The sequence below is a fragment of the Centruroides vittatus genome, unplaced genomic scaffold, assembly GCF_030686945.1.
Source record: "Centruroides vittatus isolate TY-2023 unplaced genomic scaffold, ASM3068694v2 contig_1776, whole genome shotgun sequence".
Classification (NCBI taxonomy): domain Eukaryota; kingdom Metazoa; phylum Arthropoda; class Arachnida; order Scorpiones; family Buthidae; genus Centruroides; species Centruroides vittatus.
Genome location: NW_027121087.1, coordinates 204,312 through 226,759, shown reverse-complemented (window position 1 = coordinate 226,759; position 22,448 = coordinate 204,312). Strand labels below are relative to the sequence as shown.

Sequence of the window (22,448 nt, the reverse complement as noted above, 5' to 3'; positions counted from 1 at the left end):
ATATATACATTTAATAAATGTAATGAAATATATTTAACTTTCAATAAAATTCTTTCAATAATAAATACATAATAAAATTTAAGTTCAATATATCGGGTGATTGTAACTAAAGTACTTGAACTGCTAAACACTTCTGTAGACAGCATTGGTTGTCTAGAGAGGTATTTAGTAGTCGAAGTGCAACCAAATCTGGTATGGTAACATTTCAGGGTACAATGACATTTTCATAAAATAATCAGTACCAAAACATACCATTATGGCATTTTTGGGGCTGCAAGTAACCAATAAAAGTAATTTTATTTGTGGAAACACTTAAAAACTGCTTTATCAAGTACAAGTTGCAATTTGGTAACCTCATAGAAACATCATACAAGATCAATTACAGTTGACCATTGAAAATACAGAGTAGCAAGTTTTCATACTATTTTTTTTTACAGAAAACATCACCATACCAAATTTGGCTGCTTCTGGATTGCTAAATATTTCTCTAGACAACAGGTTGAACAGAGATACTTTAATTATGACCACCCAGTATATACATTTTCAAGACTGAAGCATGTCACAATCAATTACTTCGTGCGACTCTCACGAAAATAAATAGTGTGACAACAGCTTCGAGTGACTCGAAGCTGTTGTCACACAATTATTCTGGAATTAAAACTGCAATTCCTTAATATTAAATAACTTAATTTTTTATATTAGTGGAACCAGAAGACCAAGATGTAATATTTGTAATTGAAATCTGTACAAGATTAATTATAATATACTGTATAGTAAATGTTTGACGAATTGAATTTTTAATTATTTATGAAAAGAAGCACAAACGTTTTCTACAGTTAATGAGATAATGGCTTTTATTATAATACACATATTACTTTTATTAATTTTCAAAAACGTAGCAAAATGAAGACTATCTATACATTAAATGTATAACATGTAATCACAAATGACACACTTTTAGAGTCTGTAAGAAACTTAAAATTCATAACTTAAATTTTAACAACATAATTTCTCATTATTAAAATATATGTATAATGCTTGTTAAATACATTTCTTCTATACATTATCTACAAAAAAGTTTCTTATATTTAAATAAAAACTATATAATCAAAAACAAAACAAACCAAAGAAAAATCTTATTTAACAATTTTTAGAAAAAGAATGCATCCTTTCAAAACTTTGAACAAATCTTGAAAATAACTGTTAATAAACGTAAGATTTAGAAGAACACGTCATTTTATTTCCATACATTTTAATGACTCGAATCAAATTCTAACGGGAATAATGCAACTCCTTCGGATTGGAGTGATTTCTTAACCACGTTCGAAATTAGTAAAAATAACTTTACTAAAAATACTAATGTCTTAATACATATATACAAGGTAATATTAAAAAATGATATCACTTGTACATCTGTACAATACTCATATACATAGTAAAACATCCAGCACGTTACACATTTATACATGAATTTCAAATATAAATTAGAGCAACAAAACTTTTAAATACAGATGAATATAGAAGCTAGATTTTAATATTTATTCTCTTATAAATTCTATCTTGACTTACGTATCTAAAAATTATACTTCTTGATGACATTTGTGGCTAGTCCATATATGGAAGCTAATTCTGGCAAGTGATATCCTGTACACTTTAAGTGCTGAAAAACAAATATTTTTGTTTAGAATTTGTAAGTAATAAATCAATCGTTAATAAAATCTAAAATCAAATTATTATAAAAACTTGCATTTATTAATTAACAATTATTAATTAATTAATCCTGTTATACTGGCATGTATGATCCTTGCAAAGGTAGGCTAATCGTGTCGCCAGGCTTAACCAAAGTTATCGAGTATGAGAAATTTTCTGAAAGGCTATAAATAAGTTATATTTGATGTATGCTGGAATCCATTACTTGTTTCAGACATTTATGTTTAGATTCAGTAATACATTATACTTTTTTATTATAACTGCTTAATATTGATCTTTAAACTTAAACAGCTTAAACTGATTGTATTACAGGAAATTCTCATTAGTACAAAATTCAAGGAGTGAAATAATCGTAACTTCAAATTTTCTGAGATTTACATATATCTGTACAATATGCCAAATGTCATGTAACTGATGTAATTTTACTAAGTAAACAGAATATGAATACGTATACAGAACGCTATTTTCATCCATTAAAAATAATAATAATAATAAAAATGTGAAGGTAAACAGCACGTGTCTGGTGAGACCTCACAGATTTGCCAGATAGTTTTCATAAAACGTAAAGCAGAATTCCTTGAAATGTAGCCCAAATTATTGTATTTTTAAAGTGGCTCAAAAAGTGGTAAGTTGATAAATGTAGGAGCCTAAAGCCCTACGAATATCTCAATCTGCTACTCGTGAAGAAATTTTGCAAATAGAAAGTATAATTAACTCATAAACTGTCAGAATACATTTGTATTTATTAATTTTAAACCTACTTATTAGTTTTTTTAATTTTTGCTCGTTATGGCATGTCACAAATGGTCAATAATCAATGCGTAGCTTATTTGTGGCAGGACTCTCAAAATTCTTTACCACTAATATCTGGAATAATTGTGCTTATGCTGTCTTAATTTTTAACCGTGCCCAGTAGCTTCAATAACAGCGTAATGCCAAGTTGTGCAAATTGGGCAAGGATACAAACGAGTACGAAGTCTGCGAGTATGAAGTTTTTCTTCTTCATAAGCTGATTATTAAAGACAAACAAACTGCCAAATTATTGGGCTATGATATTTCTATTAAAGTAGTCAAGGTAGACAAAGAATACTAGAGAACAAAAGGAATACTACAATCTCTAAAACAAACTAGAAATCTTTCTTGATACAGGTGAAAAACATAATATTTGTCTTCTCTTAAATGCATTAAACACGATTCCAATCACATCAACATCAATTGAATCGGAAAAGGCATTCTCGGTAGCAAGACTTTTCATTACTAAAATAAGAATTAGATTGAGTGATCGGAGTATTGACCATCTTTGCTTTGTAAAATCTTATAAAAATTTGCAATAATTTGTATTATATTTTATTTAAAAAAACAAAAATTACCTTCTAAGTTAGAAGTTTGATCTAAGTTCATTTTTTTTAATTTTCAACTCAATTCAAAGGCAGTTTTGGTGTTGTTGTATGCAGTTTCCAGTAAACTTTAATAAATTTTTTCTATTTGTGAAAATTTCTGCATAATTCAAAGGTAATTTTTAATATATATATCTTACACAGCATTATTAATATGATTTTGGAGGTTACAGAACATATTAAATTACTTTAAAAAACAAAAAATAATTATATCATTTGATTTCATGACATTTTGTATACCTTAAAAATAATTTATTTTGTCCCGGGATCCCTGGAAACAATTCACTTTTATCCCGGAATCCAGGGACAAGCAAAAGACAGGGTAATGACAAACCCTAGATGACACAGTCAAAGTGTCATAATGAACAAACATAGGATCACCTGACCAAATTCCCACACTGGAGGAAGATATAACGGCTGTGCAACCGATCTAAGAGGTGGACATATTTCGAAAAATCTAATAGACAAGGCCCTCTCTGCCAATCTTCGCCTCCAGTCTCATTTGCGTTGGACTATCTCCTTAGAAGGTCTCCATACTGACTCCCTCGACCAGATCTGCGACTGTCTTGCCGACTATTATATGAACCGGATCCAAAACTATCAAATTATCTTCACAAGGTATTATACTTAGAACAGTAATTAGAATTGTACACTCTCTCTCAGTCAATTGAGATATTAGCTTTAGTCAGTATATAGCAGGTTATTCTATCATATGCTTTTCCTTTAGTTTATTAAATTTGTTGTTTAGTTAACCTGGCATTGATTTCAATTGTTCGAACCGGTCATCCTATCAACTTACCTGCAGCTCTCCTCACTCGATATAAAGTCCTCCGATAAAACAAATTGAGCACAATCACAAGTTAGGACGCAAACTATAACTATCCTAACTGGCATCAGGAAAAACCATCCTCCAGATCTAACAATCTTGAGACAACTATATTAACAGTCATTCAGTGACAATGGAGTGGTCTTCACCAGACTGATGTTGGAAAAGGGGTTTAGAGCCTTACTCTCTGACCCCCGGCTTCTCATAAAATATTTTCAACTTTAAAATTACAAAGGATGAAATGAAAGATATACAAAAACTATATAATTAAAACTTACTGTTGGAATAGTTTAAAACCATTTTATTCCTTTCCAAACAGTCTTTCTGAAACTATTCTTTATATTTTTTCTGCCTTTTTGATAACCGTTTGCTTCTAGTTGAGCTTACTGGTCGTTTCAATGTTGGTGTATGTTGAGACCATTTCTTGTTTTCTCTACAAGAAAGCTGTGAAACCAATGAAGGTTTTCTGCATTTGGTACTGGTATTAGAATCCATTCCTTGATCTGGGAGATTACTAATAAAAGACTGTGTTATGTTGGAGTTGATATTATCCTCACGTGGTCTACTTAATTCGGCCATGTCAGCAAACTGGCGATCATTTTCAAGCAACTTTCTATTAACTTCATTAATTTTTCCCTCTTGTTCTGCAATGCGAGCACCTTGTTCAGCAATAATTCGGTTCTGTTCTAGAATTCTTTTCTCCTGTTCCTGTATTTTTTTCTTCTGTTCACTCATCTAAAATAAAATTTAATTCAGAACTTAAATGTTTTAGATATAAAAAAAAATAGTGGTAATTCTCATAAATATATATGAATAATTTAAACTTTATAAAGTCTGGTGAATACAAATAATAGAAAAGCATGTCCCAACCAAATTCCGACAACTTCTATCTACTGTATTTATAGTTAATAAAAATGTAACTTTAATAATTAATATGATCATTGATCAATATACTGTAGTTATAAAACTAGATTTATCAATTTTTACATTGTAACTTGTCATATTTTTAGAATAACTTTATCAATTTAAATTCATTAAAAGGATATTCTGAATATAATTCTTCAACAAACAATTATTGATCAATTAATGGAAAATGGAAAAAGTTTTATCAAAATCAATCCATTAAATTTTGAGAATGAACTTGATTCTAAAAGCCCATACAAGATGTGCTAGCGACTGTGAAACATTGCCCAACAAAGTTGTGTGATTCATATGATATCGTTTTGTTATGCACACTCGTGAAACAATCTTACATCTCAAAAACGAAGTCATGGACTCCAATTTTTTATTGCATTTTTGGATTCTGCATTGCAGTTAATGGAAAATAGCAAAGTTTAATCAAAATCTATCAAATGGATTTTGAGAGAAAACATAATTCTGTAAGCCTCATAGAAGCTTTGCTAATGCTCTGTTTCAAATATTAATATGTATCTTAAAAGTATAAGTTTTAGTAACTAATTATGCTTATTTCATTATTTAATTTATATTGAATAATTTAATAAAACTTAAAAATGTTTCAGCAGAAATTATGTAATATATATTACTACTTACTTTAGCTTTTATTTCTGCAAGTTCTTTCTTTACTGTAACATTAGCAGCATTTAGTTGCTTAATATATAAATGAATTCTGCTTATTTCCTGTTGAACGCCTACTTTTCTGCTCAGTGGACGGGAAACGGTTCCATAGCTAGCTGAATTATCTCAAATAATGAATTAATATAATTAAAACTGAAATACTTTTTCAATTAAATTTTTATGAATACATTAAGTATTATATGTAATGTGATATGATTATGTAATATAAAAAATATATTCTTAATATCTGTATCTATATTACAATTCATAGAGCTATTGACAAACTTATTGTGATAATTCTATGAATGTTAACATACTTGTACACAGATGCAAAAACAATTTTAGTTTGATTTCATTTCAAATTTTATTTTAATCTTACCTTCAAAACAAGAACTTGTTTTGAAGTTATTTTAAAAATTTGAAAACAATTTTATTATTGTTCTGATTAAAGTTTATTAAAATCTGTAATACAGTGGAACCTCTAAATTCATAATATTCAATATTCATCACATTTTGATGACTTTTTTCCCCATATTTGTCAGTATTTTCTGTATTCATCATCATTCCTAACACCAGCAGTGGTGCTATAATCGCATGCATGCGCCGATCAGCTAGTCGTGTTAGCTTATGTTGCCAATTTAGCTAATTTTTTACTAGGTTTAGTGGATTTATGAACAATCTAACTATGCAAATTACCTAAATTATAATGGCTTAGCTATTTTTATAATGCTATCTAGCTATAAAAAAAAATCAAACAATTTTAATGGAAACAATATGATTTGAATACTTTTATTAAAATGTCTAGCTATAAATGTAAATTTTGAGTTGGCAACACTATGTTAGCTAGCTGTAATTAATCAGTCTGTTGTGCTGTCGTCATGTTTGTTCCTGGTTTCTCGCATTGATTATTTTCAACAATTCAAGTTCCAATGGCTCCAGCAAAGCACACTGAAGAAAAACAGCAAAAAAGGAAAGCTGTTAGAACAACAATAGAGGTAAAAAAGGAAATTATTGCTAAGTCTGAAAATGGACAAAGTGTTTCCAACTTAGCCAGAGAATTTAATATGCCGAGACCATAACTGGAATTATGGTCTTGGCATATTAAATGTTTTAATTGATGGTATGTCATCTTCTAAACAATAATAACCTTACTCTTCTTCACCTTCTGTCACTGTACTGTATTTATTTAGTACAATAAAGATAAAGTTTTACAAATAACATAATTTTTATTCTTGTCCTTTTTTTTAGGATGGGAATGGATTATTTAAATATCAGTTATTTATTATGAGAAAAATTGTTTCTATATTCATCATATTCCATATTCCATTAATCCTTAGAAACAGATTAATGATGAATATAGAGTTCCACTGTATATAAAAATGCTTCATGTATTGACTCCTTTCTAATTTAGAACTGATTAACAAATTTTGTTTATAAATGCATACAAAAGGCAAATTCTACTTCCACATAAAATAGAAATCATTATAATCTTAATTTTTATTTTCTAATCTTTAAGAAACGTTTTCCACAAGTTTATCAGATACACACAAGCACACTATTTAAAAACAGAAAATACTTTACTTTAAATTTGTATGATTCTACTATAATTAAAATTGCATATGTTTAAACAAAACGTAACTCACATTGCCTAGTATCATCACTAATACTTACAAAAGTATGATTAAAAATTTGAATAATATTAAATACTATATAAAATGCAAAGATTTCATATAAATAAATGTTACACAATAAAATACTGTGGACTCCTGCATAATGAAATGCTCACATTATGTTATTTTCATATAACATTATTCCTCCATAAACAAAAAAATTCAAGAACATGATTCCTTACATGACTGACACAATACAAGTGTGCATAGCTGAATTTTTCTTACACAGTGTTATTAAGTTAGAAACATTCATCCTAAAATTTAGGGTTGTTTGAAATGTTAACACTCAAATTGCTTTATAGAATGATCAACAGAAACTCACAGAATGTTATAAAAATTATAGGAGTCAAATTTTTTAATTTGATTAATTTTAAATGATTTTCCAGACTGCTCTGTCTTGTCGTTATGCTCAAAAAAGTTTGAATCAGAAATTCAAACTTTTTTGGATGTGATGACAAGATAGAGAAGTCTGGAATATCATTTAACCAAATTAAAAAGTGTCTTTATAGCATTTGTGTTTCTCCTGATATTATAAGGAGTCAACATACTCTAATAGCAGTCATTTGAACCTAATTAAGAAATAAAAATTTGCAGTTAAGGTTGTTTTTCTATGATTTTTTATACTTTGATTAGCATATTTACATTTCATATCATTATTAATTTTTAATTGTTTTTATTACTTTGTTTTTTCTGTCACAACTAGGTGCATAGACAGAAACTGGACATCTTTGACACCACTCTTTATTCAGGAATATCTTGTGTTCTTATCATTTTTTCAATCTGAATTTATAAAACAATAAGATTATGGTGACATTTTAAAAAGTTTTAATAGCATCTGAACTTTTTTGTATCAATTAGGCAATTCACATATAAAATATACCTCACAATGTTATTTTTATGTAATGAACAAACTTGATTTTGCACTAATTAATAACATTATGCAAGGATCCCCTATACTGAACTTATTATCAATAAATTAATATAAAATAATATACCTGGAATTGTGTAAGCCCCATGTGCTGTAACAGATATTGTTGGACTAGTATTTCCAATTTTTTGTTTTAAAGCAGGAGCAATTTTTTCATCAAAATATTCCATTGCCATCGAAGAAATATCTCTTAGCTCTTGAAGTATTTCATGTGCACGAGGTGGTGTTGGTGTATTTTGGATATATCTCAAAACACGATAAATTTCATCAATAACCTAAGATAAAAGAATTTTTATTGTAAGTTCAATCTTTAATTATATTTATTTTGATTTTCATACAAAATATAAATAATGTAGTCAATAATAAGTTTAACAAACTTGCAGTTTTATCTCGATACTTTCTTACACTAATCCAAGTAGTAACAGTTAATGTCTAGATTCTATCTACTCTTATTTGTTATTTATAAATAAAATTTGAAAAACAAGTTTTACAAATAGTTAATAGCATTACCAATACATTATTAATATTTACTAAATTCAGAACATTTTGTAAAGTTTCAACAACATTCAATAATCATTCAACAACAAAAAGTAGTTGATTAAAATTAAAAGTTGCCTGATGGTATTAACATTAAATTACAAAAATAAAACACACTCATTGCCATAAAAGTTAGTGCATCAAGAAGTTGTTGTCAGAATCAAACAAAATTGTACATGTGTGATTATAACAATGATATAAGTAAGTGATTACAAAATGAAAGCAAAAGAATCATTTATTGCAACAAAAACTACAAATGAAAGGAGATTCTAGTAACCTGTTGGGCCACTTCTAGCGTGAATATACAATGTGATACAGTTGCTGCAAGCAGTCCTCTAGTTCAGCCAAACTCCTAGGCTTTCCTTGGTGTCTCAGGTAATCCCAGATATTTTCAACCAGTGACAAATTGGGGACCAGGCAAGCCAGGCAAGTGCAGCAATTTGGCAGAGACAGTCCTGTGGCACCCTTGCCATGTATGGTCGAACAGTGTCCTGTTGGAAAATAAATGTCTCTTGGGAGCTGTCGTAACAGGCAGGATAACTACAGGATGTTACTAACATACCGCTGGGCTGTCACAGTCTCTTGGATCACTACTACAGGTGACTGGCTGTTGTATGTGATGGCATCCCAGACCATCACACCAGCTGTGGGGGCAATGTGCCATTCCAAAGCACAGGCAGGATTGAGGTGTTCACCACAGGGCCAGACACAAACACAGCTGTTATTGGTGCCTAAACAATCTGGATTCATCATTGTAGATGAGCCAGTTCTATTCCATTGTAGTCCAATCCTGTCGGGAGCAATCCTAAATTTTCCTCATCCAGGCTTCTGTAAACAGTACAACAGACAGAGGCCTGTAATGATTGCACCACCTGTGTCCGGATGGCAGACAATACAGTTGGCTGTGTGTGTGCTTGTTAAAGGATGACATAGTCCTCTTGGCTAGTGGTCTGTCAAGAGCATCATAAGCCTGGGCGCCATGTGTATGAACTGTCTAAGGTTCATTGGTTCCAACACCACCACACAGTGTTTTCAGAATGGTTTAGGAAGAGGGCTATTCAGCAACATGATCTGGCTTCTCTCATCCCAATGATCCTTTCCATCTCAAACTCAGTTAGTTGTTCATATGGTCTTCAATTGTGACAAAGTCATCTTTAGTGATATATCATCCCTCTGCAACAGGTAAACTAATATACAGGATGCCTTTGCACACTTTTTTATAGGCCAAGGGGGTCACACTTAAATGCCCTCTGCTGGTATTATGCAATGAGCCATTACACTATTACTTTAATCATTTCTGCATATACTTGAGACTTATCTGCATGCCAAGTTTTGTAGTGATACAACTTTTTGATGCACTAATTTTTATGGCAATGAGTGTATGTATCGTGAAGAAACAAAATTGTCTTCATCTTCTGTCATTTACAATCACCAGCGACAATCTGAAAACAATTTTCACTTACGGAGACAACCTTCTATTTGAGCTATGCCTCCATAAAAAATGTAAAATAATAAAACATCCTCTAGTGACAATGCCAATTCACAACAATAGTTAATTAAAACTAAAAATTGTTTTCAAATTGTCACTGGTAACTGTAAACAATGAAAGAGAAAGATGAAGACAATTTTGTATCTTCAATATACAGTACATATTTTTTGAATTTAAAGTGAGTACCATCAGCCAACTTTTAATTTTTATCAACTATTGATGTGAACTATGGCATTGGCATTGTTGCCAGAGGATATTTACATTTTCATACATATGTTTTGTATTTTAACAAAAAAAGTATCAATCATAACTTCAACTATAACCTCACAAATTTAAATATAAAATCTTCATTTAATATTATTCTTGAAAAACACTATGAAAATTGATGCAGGTTACACATTAACAAATTTTATATTATTAAAACGATCTTGATATTTTTAACTGATGTTTACAAAATAAAACATGAACTATCACTAATGATAAATTTGAATTTCATTATAGTTGGTATGGTATGTTATTTTATAATTAGATATTAGTAAGTGAAGAGACATAACCATATCATCATGTAAAATATTAGTAAGTGGTTTATAGATAACCAAAATAAAATATAGATAGATAAATCAAACTCTCAACAATATTACTTATAAAGAAGTCAACAAATATTATAGTAATCATAGTAATTTAATAAATTAGGATTATAAAGACATTAGAAAAGACAAAAAATACTAGTAGATATTTGCTTTCATCATTTGAAACAAGTCTAAATTCAGCTTTAAGCATAAGAAATACATATTTAAATTACTAGATTTGGCATTATTAATCTCATTTAAAGTTCACTTTCTATTTCAAATATATTTAAAACAAATGAATTTATATACATCTAGAAAATAATCTCAACAAAATACAGTATGCAAATGCATATTTGAACTCTTCTTTAAAACAAATAACATGATTTTTTATTAAATGCATACCTCAAAGCCTGTTACCGGTGTGTAATTAACATCCAAAATGAAAAATTAAATTTTACGAATGTTTTCAAACCTTCCAAGGTTCTTCTTCAGGCGGCAGCGAATTTCCATTAGAATGTCATTTAATATGAATTTTATTCGAAATTTGAATATGTGATACCCGATGAAGATGAAGTTTTACTAGGCATGCACTCTATATATGTAGCATTTAGGAGAATTTATAGCTCTTTGTTTTACTAGCACTTGCCATGCTGCAGACAGATTTAATTCCTCTTTGTGGTTGATGCAGGCGTTGCTGAGTTTGTAGATATATAAGGCTTCCAACCACTTTAGATATTCAATGTATGGTGTGCTGAGGATGATTCTTGCCTGGTTAAAATTTGACTCTATCTGACGATCACTGGCGTAAATAGCCAGAGCTGTGGTGGTCCTGGCGTGTTGTATGTCCATGCATTGTGCTCTTTTATTCTAATATGTCGGCTCTATGAAGCACTCCTTGGGCATTAGAATAAAAGAGCACATCATGGACATACAACACGCCAGGACCACCACAGCTCTGGCTATTTACGCCAGTGATCGTCAGATAGAGTCAAATTTTAACCAGGCAAGAATCATCCTCAGCACACCATACATTGAATATCTAAAGTGGTTGGAAGCCTTATATATCTACAAACTCAGCAACGCCTGCATCAACCACAAAGAGGAATTAAATCTGTCTGCAGCATGGCAAGTGCTAGTAAAACAAAGAGCTATAAATTCTCCTCAATGCTACATATATAGAGTGCATGCCTAGTAAAACTTCATCTTCATCGGGTATCACATATTCAAATTTCGAATAAAATTCATATTAAATGACATTCTAATGGAAATTCATCGCCGCTTGAAGAACCTCGGAAGGTTCAAAAACGTTTGTGAAATTTAATTTTTTGTTTTTGATGTTAATTACACACCGGTAACAGGCTTTGAGGTATGTATTTGATTATATTCTGGTGTTAGATAAAGTGAAGTTATGATAATTTTTTATATTTTACTAAGCAGCTTTAAAGCTAAAAATTAAGCTAACATTGCCTCAAAATTTGGAATTGCTATTTTTCATGAATTTTTTAATACAAACTTTATTTAAACAATTTGCCTTATTTTGTCTTTGTTTTGCATATGTCAAAGTGATGTAACAGATTATAAATATATTAAAAATAAATTTTACATATACAATTTTTTCTATCTAATAAATTCTTTTAGAATAAATGTATAATTCAACAAAAAGTTATTAATCAACCGAGTAACATTTTTTTTACTAACCTTTCCAGGAATAAAACAACACAAATTCATATCAACGTATTTCATAAAAGTCATTCCCAGCAACGATAATCTTGTTTCAATGGCTGTTAAAATATCACAGTGACGTGCAAGAGGATGATTCCTACGTTCAGACTCTCTTCTTGGCAGTTGAGCTTTAACATTTCGCAGACACTGTGCATGATATCTATCGACCTTAAGAAAACCATGATTCAGTAACCTTTGGCAACATCTGTCAAATTTCTTACAAACCTGAAAATTTATTAAATAAATTTTATTAAAAACATTATCCTCCTCCTAATATTAATAATTAATGTAATGTTTCTTCTAAAATAACATAACTATAGATATTTTATTGTGTAAATTTTTTATTTATAAATTAAAACATTTCTTACAACAAATTTGTTGATTAAATTTTCCTTAAATTATTATTTGGATTTTTGGCCGTTCCAGTTATTTAATAATAATAATAATAATAATAATAATAATAATAATAACAACAGACAGTTAAAGCAATAAACACATATATTGTCTCAGTACTCACTTATTCTTTTGGAGTTATACATTGGACTCGCACAGATCTTGAGCAACTCCAAAGGAAACCAAGAATAACACTTACTAAGCATAAACAACATCATCCTAAATCCACCATAGAAAGATTAACCCTTCCACGTAAAGATTGCAAACATGACCTGATTGACAAAATAAACCTTCACTACAAACAAATACAGTCACTGCAATTATAATATAATTTTCGTCTACTAGTACGTATTTTCTATTATCAGGATTTATTAGACTGGCTTAAGCCAGTCTAATAATAGATAATAGAAAATGTACTAGTAGATGAAAATTCTATTATAATAAAATAAGGACATTGAGGCATGTTAATTTAACAGACACTGCAAGTTTTTTCTACAAAAAACAAGAAACATCACAGTTATATAAAGCAGTACTCTAGGACACAACAGACTCAAATAACACATCATTACACTTACACTCACATCATATGGACACAACACAACATATAAAAATGATAGACACCATTAAGCAATCATGGGTTCAAAAGGTACTACACGGCAGACATCCCTACAACCTGGCCTAGGATTTTGTTTACAAAACTGCGCCAAACAGCTCGAGGATGCCTCTTTGGGGAGATGAAAAGATTCATGATTGCCATACAGGATCCAGTCATAAATACTAAAAAGTACAGAAAACACATACTCAAAGATACAACACTCACAAATGACACATCATGCCAGAAACTATACAACACATCACTTCTGGTTGCAAGCTCTTGGCACAGATAGTTTATTTACATAGACATAATCAAGTAGCAAATATAATATACCAAGAGCTTGCAAACAAACAAATTATTAGACATCCACGAACCATACATAGACATAATCAAGTAGCAAATATAATATACCAAGAGCTTGCAAACAAACAAATTATTAGACATCCACGAACCATACTACAAATACATGCCACAGACAGTATTGGAAAACAACACACACAAAATGTACTACGACAGAGCCATAATCACAGATAAAACAATTTACCACAACAGACCAGACATCACACTCATTGATAAACACAATAAAACCATATACTGTACATTATAGACATATCCATTCCAAACACTCACAATGTACAAAACATATGCACTGAAAAAAAATCAGAAAAAAAACATAGAACTTGTCCAGTAAACAAGGCATCTGTGGAGGATGGATAGGATGCTTATTTTACCTGTTGTTCTCTCTTCTACAGATGTCATACCACACACGCTACTCAAAAGCCTGGGAACATTACAATTGAATAGAAGCATACACATCACACTACAAAGCCACTATATTGAATACATGTCATATTGTTTGGAAATTTCTGAATACAGACACACACACCAACACACTTATTTAGTTTTATCTTGTTTTGGTTGCTATGCTTTGACTCTGGTCCAGCATAGAACACAGCCACCGGTGTCAACCAAGTATAACTCACAAAACCCAACATAATAATAATAATAATAATAATAATAAAGTAGGACAGTATTCTTCCGAACTTTGAAACTCTCCCTTGTAATTCCAGCCTTTTATTTTTCTGACAGAAACAATTCTTTTATAGTATTCGTGAGTTGTCGGGCAGGGACTTGTTAAGTATTGGGTTTTTATTTCCGAAAGACGAGTGAATAATAACAAAGGTATAGTGTGCAGAAGATGTCTGATGTTTTTGGGCAGTATGGCTTGAACAGGTTTACAGTAGGCCGCAGTTCAATCTTGTTTAAGAAAAATACAGTGTAATCAAGAAGACTCAAGCAGCTAAAGAAGTAACAAAAATCACATCCAAGAAATAAAGAACGCCAAGAACTCTTGAATGAAGAACAACAATAAACTCGGCGAGATATGTTTTCTTCTGAAAAAGAGGATTAATGCTAGTAGGTGCTAGTAGCCTTATCAGTTTGGAATCTGGAGAGCAAAAGCTGTTGCCTGCAAGGATAGGGCAAACATTCGAGTCTCTGATTTAAATGAAACTTGGTAAGCATGTAGCCTTAAACAAAAACATCTTGTCCAAATAATAGGACCCACTTCTCAAGCACTTTCAAAAATTGGGCCTCTGAAAATTGAGAGTTTAGCTTATAAGTCTTTGAAAGCTTCACATCTCTGGCTAACAAAGTGGCTAAGATGCTAGGCATTGGACCTAGACGATGTAGGTTCGAACCTGCAGAATTTTAGTTTGGTTCTTTTTATTTGTAACATTAGCATTATTATTACTATTATTATTCCTGATATTTAAAGCTAAAACAAGACAATAAAAATTGTGACATTTTCACTAAACAGAAAATGACAAGTCTAAAATGCTGCAACTTTGCTACCCTATTTTCATATTACTGTACTTGTCTTTTTTGTCAATGTACAATAATGTCTGAAGCTTATTTGCTTGTGAGAACATAATATGTAATCACTGATTACTACCCTATTTTCATATTACTTGTCTTTTTCATCCATGTGCAATTGATGAAAAAGACAAGTAATATGAAAACAGGGTAGCAAAGTCACAGCATTATAACTTTTTAATTGTTAATGTTATGGACAATTCCCTCATATACTCATGTTTGTTACATTTCAAATATCACAATACCACCATATCTAAAAATAAATATGAAAAAATAAAAATTTTATTTTACAAATAATCATAAGGACAAATCAAAGATCAAAAACTGGCAAATCAATTGAAACAGTTCATTTCTGAGAAACACAGTATAGAATAACTCCAGACAAGTCATCCAAATTGAAAAGTTATTAATAATCTCTCATAAAAAGTCGCTGATTTTTACAAAATAATTACATGTACAGCATATAAACAGAAAATAATTTTGAAAAATATCATCTGTACTTTTCAATATTAAAACTTTACATAACTCTGCAGTATATAATTATGTAAAGTTATATAATAAAAGATATTTGTTGCATCATTATCTCATAGTCAACTTACACAACAAGAAAATATTAATTTAATAAATGCTTGATAAACTATAGAATATAGCTAACAAAATCTTTTCATTATTGGATTATTACTTTTAAGTATATTTTAATTATAACAAAGAAAAAAATCAGCAATTGGATGTAGCAGTATTAGTATATAAACTCTCATGTATGTGTTCTCAACCAAAATGCTACATAGGCAAACTAAACGGAAGCTGAAAAAAAGACTAAAAGAACATGAATCAGCAATACAATTAAAGAATAAAGAATCTCCTTGGTTCCAACATTGTAATAGATATGATTGTAAAATTAATAGAAATAATATAAAAATACTGTATTAAAGAAATAATACAATTAAACGTCAAGTTAAAGAACACTTCATTATATTAAAATATGTAAATACTGTAATATAAATTTAAATAATGGAATGTTATTAGATGCATTATGGAATAGCTCGGTACAGTATAAAAGCATCAACGTAAAACGATGTTACCTACTGATGAGGCCAAAGAAAGGAAAAATAAATATGGATTAGAAAATAAAAACAGCAATTAGAGTAAAATAAACATCTTTTTATTGTTAACTGCTTAATGTTGTAATTTGTTGCATCGGAATCGATGCCAATTTAGTGTTTTAACTTGAGACTTTTTTCTATATTTTATCTTTTAAATTTTTAGAAATATAGTTATTTCTATCCATTTTAACTAAATAACTGATCCCATTGAATAATTTACTATTAAATTTTAAATAAGCATATTTTAGTAAATAATTTTATCATCTTTAAACACTTCTGACATTGATAATACAGGTATCCTTTGTATAACACGATAATAGATATGTTCCGAAAAAGTGCAGTGTTATGTGAATCCGTACCACACAAAACAAAGGACTAGTGCAAAACATAGGGTTCGGTTCCAAAAGTTAACAAAAATATACTATTCTTTTTCATTCTAAGAGAAATATATTTATTAAAGCAATCAATACTTTATTTCTAATCAATAATGAACTAACAAGCACAATTAAAACTACTGTTAATATTAATTCTAGTTAAACAAGGGAATTTCTTTTTTCAAAGTATCGTCATCATCTGAGCTTTTTTTTGTTGATCTCAATCAGAAATATCGGTAACATCTTCATTTTTTATTTTATCATAATTTGCTATGAATGACAAAATAAAAATATATTAATCGAAAATTTGTTCTAGCAGTTTATGTTTGTTCAGTCGAGTACTGTGCATTTTTTTCAGAATTTGTGCTCGAATACTGAATTGTTCCAGTTGGGAACAGTTCAGGTACCGAGATACAGACATATTTTGTTCATCATTTTTACAAATGATTACTTACCTACAGTTAGAGAAAAGTTTAACAACACTTACCTAAACATGTTTAAATAAACTTTACTAAATACGAAGATTAATCTAACAAAACAAAACATCAAATCTTTACGAAGATTTAAGTTAACAATTTAATAAAATGTAAAACGTGACTGATATTAATACATAATAAAATTCTAAATGATAATCATACTACCATAATGAATAGAGTATAAGAAGTATAGCAACATTTAATTTTTTAATTTTTTTCCCTGAATATTGTTTGATAACTACTGTATATTTAATTGATACAAATACACTACAGCCATACAAGCATGCACACACTGCACAATACAGATATGTCATTACTCTTTTCTATGTCCGATTCATTAATAATATGACACCAAGAAATTACTGTTCAATAAAAATATAACTCTGTTCTCTTAATTAGAAAAATGTGTTGTTATTTTGTACTTTACTATTAAGAATTATCGTAACATGGCATATTTTTTGCAACATCTGTTAAGCCCACAAATAAAAAGCTGATGCAATACAAAAATGGAGTTGTGGTAGTTATTCAGTATTCTTTCCACAACCATGCCACCTATCAGCAAACTGCTCTAATCATTTCTCACTGAAAAGCAAGCATAGAATAAATATGTCCCATACAATTAACAGTAGATGTTCACTAGGTAGCCCCAATGGCAGTATTGTGTTTATCAACTTAGCCCATGCTACTGTGCCAACTTCAAGTAGCCCACTTGACTGTTCATGGAGTATTTGATGTCATACAGTTTTAAGGGGTGTGAGGGCTTGCCCTCACCCGAGCACTAAGGTGCAAGTGGTAACGAGCACCAAGTGCACATCTATTTGCAAAGCAAGGAGGATAGTAGGTAGACTGATACGTGTTAAAAACTGATCTTTGGAGATGAATATTACGTGAAGGGTCAACAATTGTGGGAGTGGTGTGATTTATGTAAAAAACACAAAATAAAACATCGATTTCACTAAAAAAGTAGTGAAAACAACAGTCAGTCCAATAACGGAAGTGCCGTCATTGGGGCTACCTAGATGAACCTTTACTCAATTAACTCACCAACTAAGTGTGAGGTGTGAGCAGTACTTTGATTTCTCTAGGCTAAAGGGAATGGTACAGCAGAAATTCATTGTAAGATGTATATGGTTCTAACTTCATGAGTAACAGCTTTGTGCAAGAATAGTATAGGAAATTCTGAAGACGACATACCAATGATAAAAGCTCATACTCATGATAAAAGCAGAGCAGTCATGGGAGGAAGTCTGTGATGACAGACAATGATGTTGACCAACTGGATCAAGTGGTTTGAGAAATGAATTGGTTCACAATTTCCAAGCTGTCTGATGAATTTTCTCAAATATCAAAATCAGCACTCTATCACACCATAACAGGGAAGCTTGGGTATAATTAAGATTGTGCACAATGGGTTCCAAGACACTCAGTGACAATCATGAAACTCAGTGAATGGACTCGGCCTCGACATTTCTGCTGCACAACCATGTGGAGGGGAATGAGTTTTTGGACAAGAAAGTGATAGGCAATGAGACAAGGATCCAATTCTAAAATGTTAAGACAAAAAAGCAGTCAAAACAGTGGATGGATGCACACTGGATCTACACCTCCAAAAAAGTTCAAACAAATGGTTTCAAACAAAAAGCTTATGGCAACTATGTTTTGGGTCCAAAGAGGAATTTTACTGACTGAATTCATGGAGTCTACAATAACCATCACTGTAGCCACATACTGCAAGATCCTTTGACAAATACAACAGGTAATACAAGAGAAGAGAGATAATGTCATCAGGTGTGTCCTCCACAATTACACTTATCCTCACACTGCAGTACAGACTCATCCAGGAGTTCATATGGGCTATGTTTGATCATCCACTATACAGCCCAGACTTAGCATCAAGTGATTTCCATCTGTTCACTTACATGACGCATGGTTGAGAGGGCACCAGTTCTAAACTAATGAGGAGTTGAAGGCCAGCATGAAGAGTGGTTGAGCTACCAGGTGACAGACTTATTTGATGAAAATGTAGAAAAGATGGTGCCACAGTAAATGGCTAAATTGAAAGTGGTTACATTGAAAAGTAGCTAAAAAGTGTATCTAAATTTTGTATTAAAAAAAAAACAGTTTTAATCTTTGCTGTTCATTTTTCATCCTAGCACATAAAAGGTTGGAAAAACCTCTTCACATTATTATTGCTGCTGGTGAATCAGCACACTCAGATGATATTGACTGGGGCTACACCACACCATGGTCAAGGCAAAAACTGATGAAAAACTGTTGATTTTATTTATGTGTTATTGATATACATATCTATATTTAAGAATTTGCTATGTGATTCATGTTTAGTGCTGCTTTCTGTGAAGTACATGCTATTGTTAAGATATAAGATTTCCACATTTGTGTACTGTATGTAATCTGTACAAGATACAGAAACATGAAAAAAATAATGAAGAACATAGGCACAATAAGTACTATACCTTATCCATTTTCCATGTATGCTTTATTTTATGGTAAGTTCTGAACATAATTTCAGACTGCCCACACTAATTTTTTTGTAGTGTTTTTGTATATTGTATGTGTTTCAAATGTAAAGTATGTGTCTATGATTATCTTTTGTTTGTCAACCAATGTGATGCCTGGCCTATTATGATGAATTGTTTTGTCTGTAATTATGTAAAGTTTGTAATTACTAATCAGAATGTATTACACTAGATACTGATGATAACACACAATAAATAATGAAAGCAATATCACAAATAAAAAAAATTGCTTTTCAAAAAAAACTTGAGCTACTAAGCATCTATACAGTTTTTACATTTATTTTGTTTTATTCTAAATAAGCATTTTGTCATTTAAGTTGGAAAAGTTGAAGTTAATATAAAAAGTTTATCATTCACTTTAGCAGCCAATCTCCTTTGTAATGTAACTGAAATTTGTGACATTAACTACAAATATAAACTCAACATAACAGAAAAGTTTAAATATCATATTTTTGTATAATACTTTTTGTAGTCATATATCTTATGTCTTATTTTCACTTACTATCAAATAAAAATTTAAAAAATTCAAATTTTCAAAAAGTCATATTCGAAAAATATTCAAAGATTGATTGTATTTTTTATTCTCTCTTGCTTGTAATTCTTTTATGGAAATATATTTCAATGTGAAATTGATTTTAATAAGAGTCATATTTTAAATTAACTGATACAAAATCTGAAGTACTTCTATTAAACCATAGCTGAACTTCACCATATTTTTAATTTCCAGTAATCACAATGTCTCAAAAGCAACTTTTTAATTTATTTAAAATAATCTTAACATTACACGAATGTTTTTGAAGCTTTAAGTTTCTTTCAAGATTTAATTAAACAAAAATGAAGTTAACCTTGAACTTACTTCAAACAGAACATATTTTATATCAATACATTTAAAGTCATTCTGTAAAACTGGTTTCATTAGAACAAAGTCTCAAAATGAAAAATACATTGAGGCCGAAGATTGGGAGATTTTTAAAAACATTTTTGTAACATTAATCAAAAAGTACGCAAAACATATTTGAGAGATGCATGCACTTTTAATTTTGAATTTTTTTTAAAGCTACATTCCCAATCAAGTCAAAATTTACAGTATTCTAACATTGTCATCTTCCAAGCACTTTTGTTCTCGTTAAAACACATTTTTGCCTAACGATGGCTTCGGGTGCAGTTAAAATTTGTTTGTGCATGTGTCGGCACATATATAACGGTTCATCTGAGGCTAGATTCAATTCGAGTAATCAGAACGATATAGAAACGGTCAGGAATATCGTTTTGTGCAACGCAGAGATGCACAAAGAAAAATTCTGTAACACTGCCGACACAGCTTTTGATTTTGTGTCAAATAATTCTAGTAAAAAAGTCACTTTGTATGCAAGATTCGACAATCAAGAAAGCCTACATTATGTTACATCTCATGCCAATTTCTTAAAAATATTCCAAAGTAAAAGTATAATAAAATTCCTCAAAAATAATACCTAAAAAAAATCACAATAATTAACAAAAACGTATCAAGAATATCCAAGACACATCAGCTGCGTTCGGCAGAGTCAACAGTTGTAACCGAGCAAAGGCGTTTCGATCAGTAGCCGTTACATAATTACGTCTGCCGAACAACCAGCGACGTAAGCATCGGAACAAAAAGCAGTCATTGTCGGTCAATTTTGGGTAGTCATAGGTAGCCTAAATGCAACGTCAAAATACCAAACACATTCCTAAATGGACGGCGTTCGGCAGAAAGATACTCAACGGCTCCAGAACAGTCGAGTCTGCCGGCACGCCCACTCCAGGATTTTAAATTACGACTTCTTCGGTTAATTTAAAAAGCATTTCGAGACAATCTCTCAAGGTGCAAAACCACGTCGGCCATCCAAACAACATTCTTATAGTCCAGATAAAAACAAAAGGGAAGATATTTCCACCAGAGAAGCAGATTAATGGTGTAAATGTCCAATTCTTTAATTGACCTAGAACATTTTTTGTAACAAAAAATATAAATAATAAAATCTTATTGAAAAGAAAAACATTACTTAATTACTTTATAAGACTTTATTATAGAACACTTGATGATTTAATAAATAAACTTTTCTAGAAATTTCTCTGTGTGAATGTTATAAACACGTTTAATCTATTTCGATAATATAAAGTAGACACGTGATAATTACCAATCTGAGATGGCTTAAGTCATCGTAAGTGAAATACGATGCAATCTTCTCCAATAGTTCTTCAGGCATATCAAGCAGACATATGCCCGAGTTCGACATTTTTCACCTGTTTTTTGTATGCTTTACCTCAATCCGTACCTTGATTATATTGAAAAATTATAATCATTAAAATATAGAAAAAACCAATAAACCAAAACAAATTTTCTCTTCCCAAACCAGAAACTTCCTTAATCTCGACCTCAAATTAACCTTCACTCAAAACATTCTTCGTTGAATCATGCGTCCGAGATTAGACTTATTTTGGTTTTTAATTTTCGAAAATTATTTTCGGTCTTCGATTAAATTTTATAAATTTGATTTTATTTCGTAATAAAATTTATTAGAATGTAATAGTTTATGTTTAAAATATTATATTATAAAAAATTAGGTAAGGAGAAATGCCGATTGGCCGAGCGATTAGAGTGACGTCCTACCATTCGGGGAAACCGGAATCGAATCCGGACGGGTTGGAAA

The 22,448-nt window shown here is 30.5% G+C and overlaps 1 protein-coding gene across 2 annotated transcripts; it reads right to left on the bottom strand.

Moving 5' to 3' along the window:
- Nucleotides 1-836: 836 nt before the first annotated feature.
- pall (pallbearer) lies at nt 837-22,189 on the bottom strand. Of its 2 annotated transcripts, none has more exons than XM_067263373.1 (6): nt 21,936-22,189; nt 12,400-12,648; nt 8,174-8,381; nt 5,485-5,633; nt 4,212-4,668; nt 837-1,660 (listed from the first exon to the last, which is right to left on the bottom strand). In XM_067263373.1, exons 1-5 carry the CDS (start codon nt 22,032-22,034, stop codon nt 4,264-4,266), a joined length of 1,110 nt encoding a protein of 369 aa, XP_067119474.1. In that variant the 5' UTR covers nt 22,035-22,189; the 3' UTR covers nt 837-1,660; nt 4,212-4,263. The 2 variants fall into 2 exon arrangements, with proteins under 2 accessions (XP_067119474.1, XP_067119475.1); XM_067263374.1 differs by having other exon boundaries at nt 5,485-5,624.
- Nucleotides 22,190-22,448: the final 259 nt, after the last annotated feature.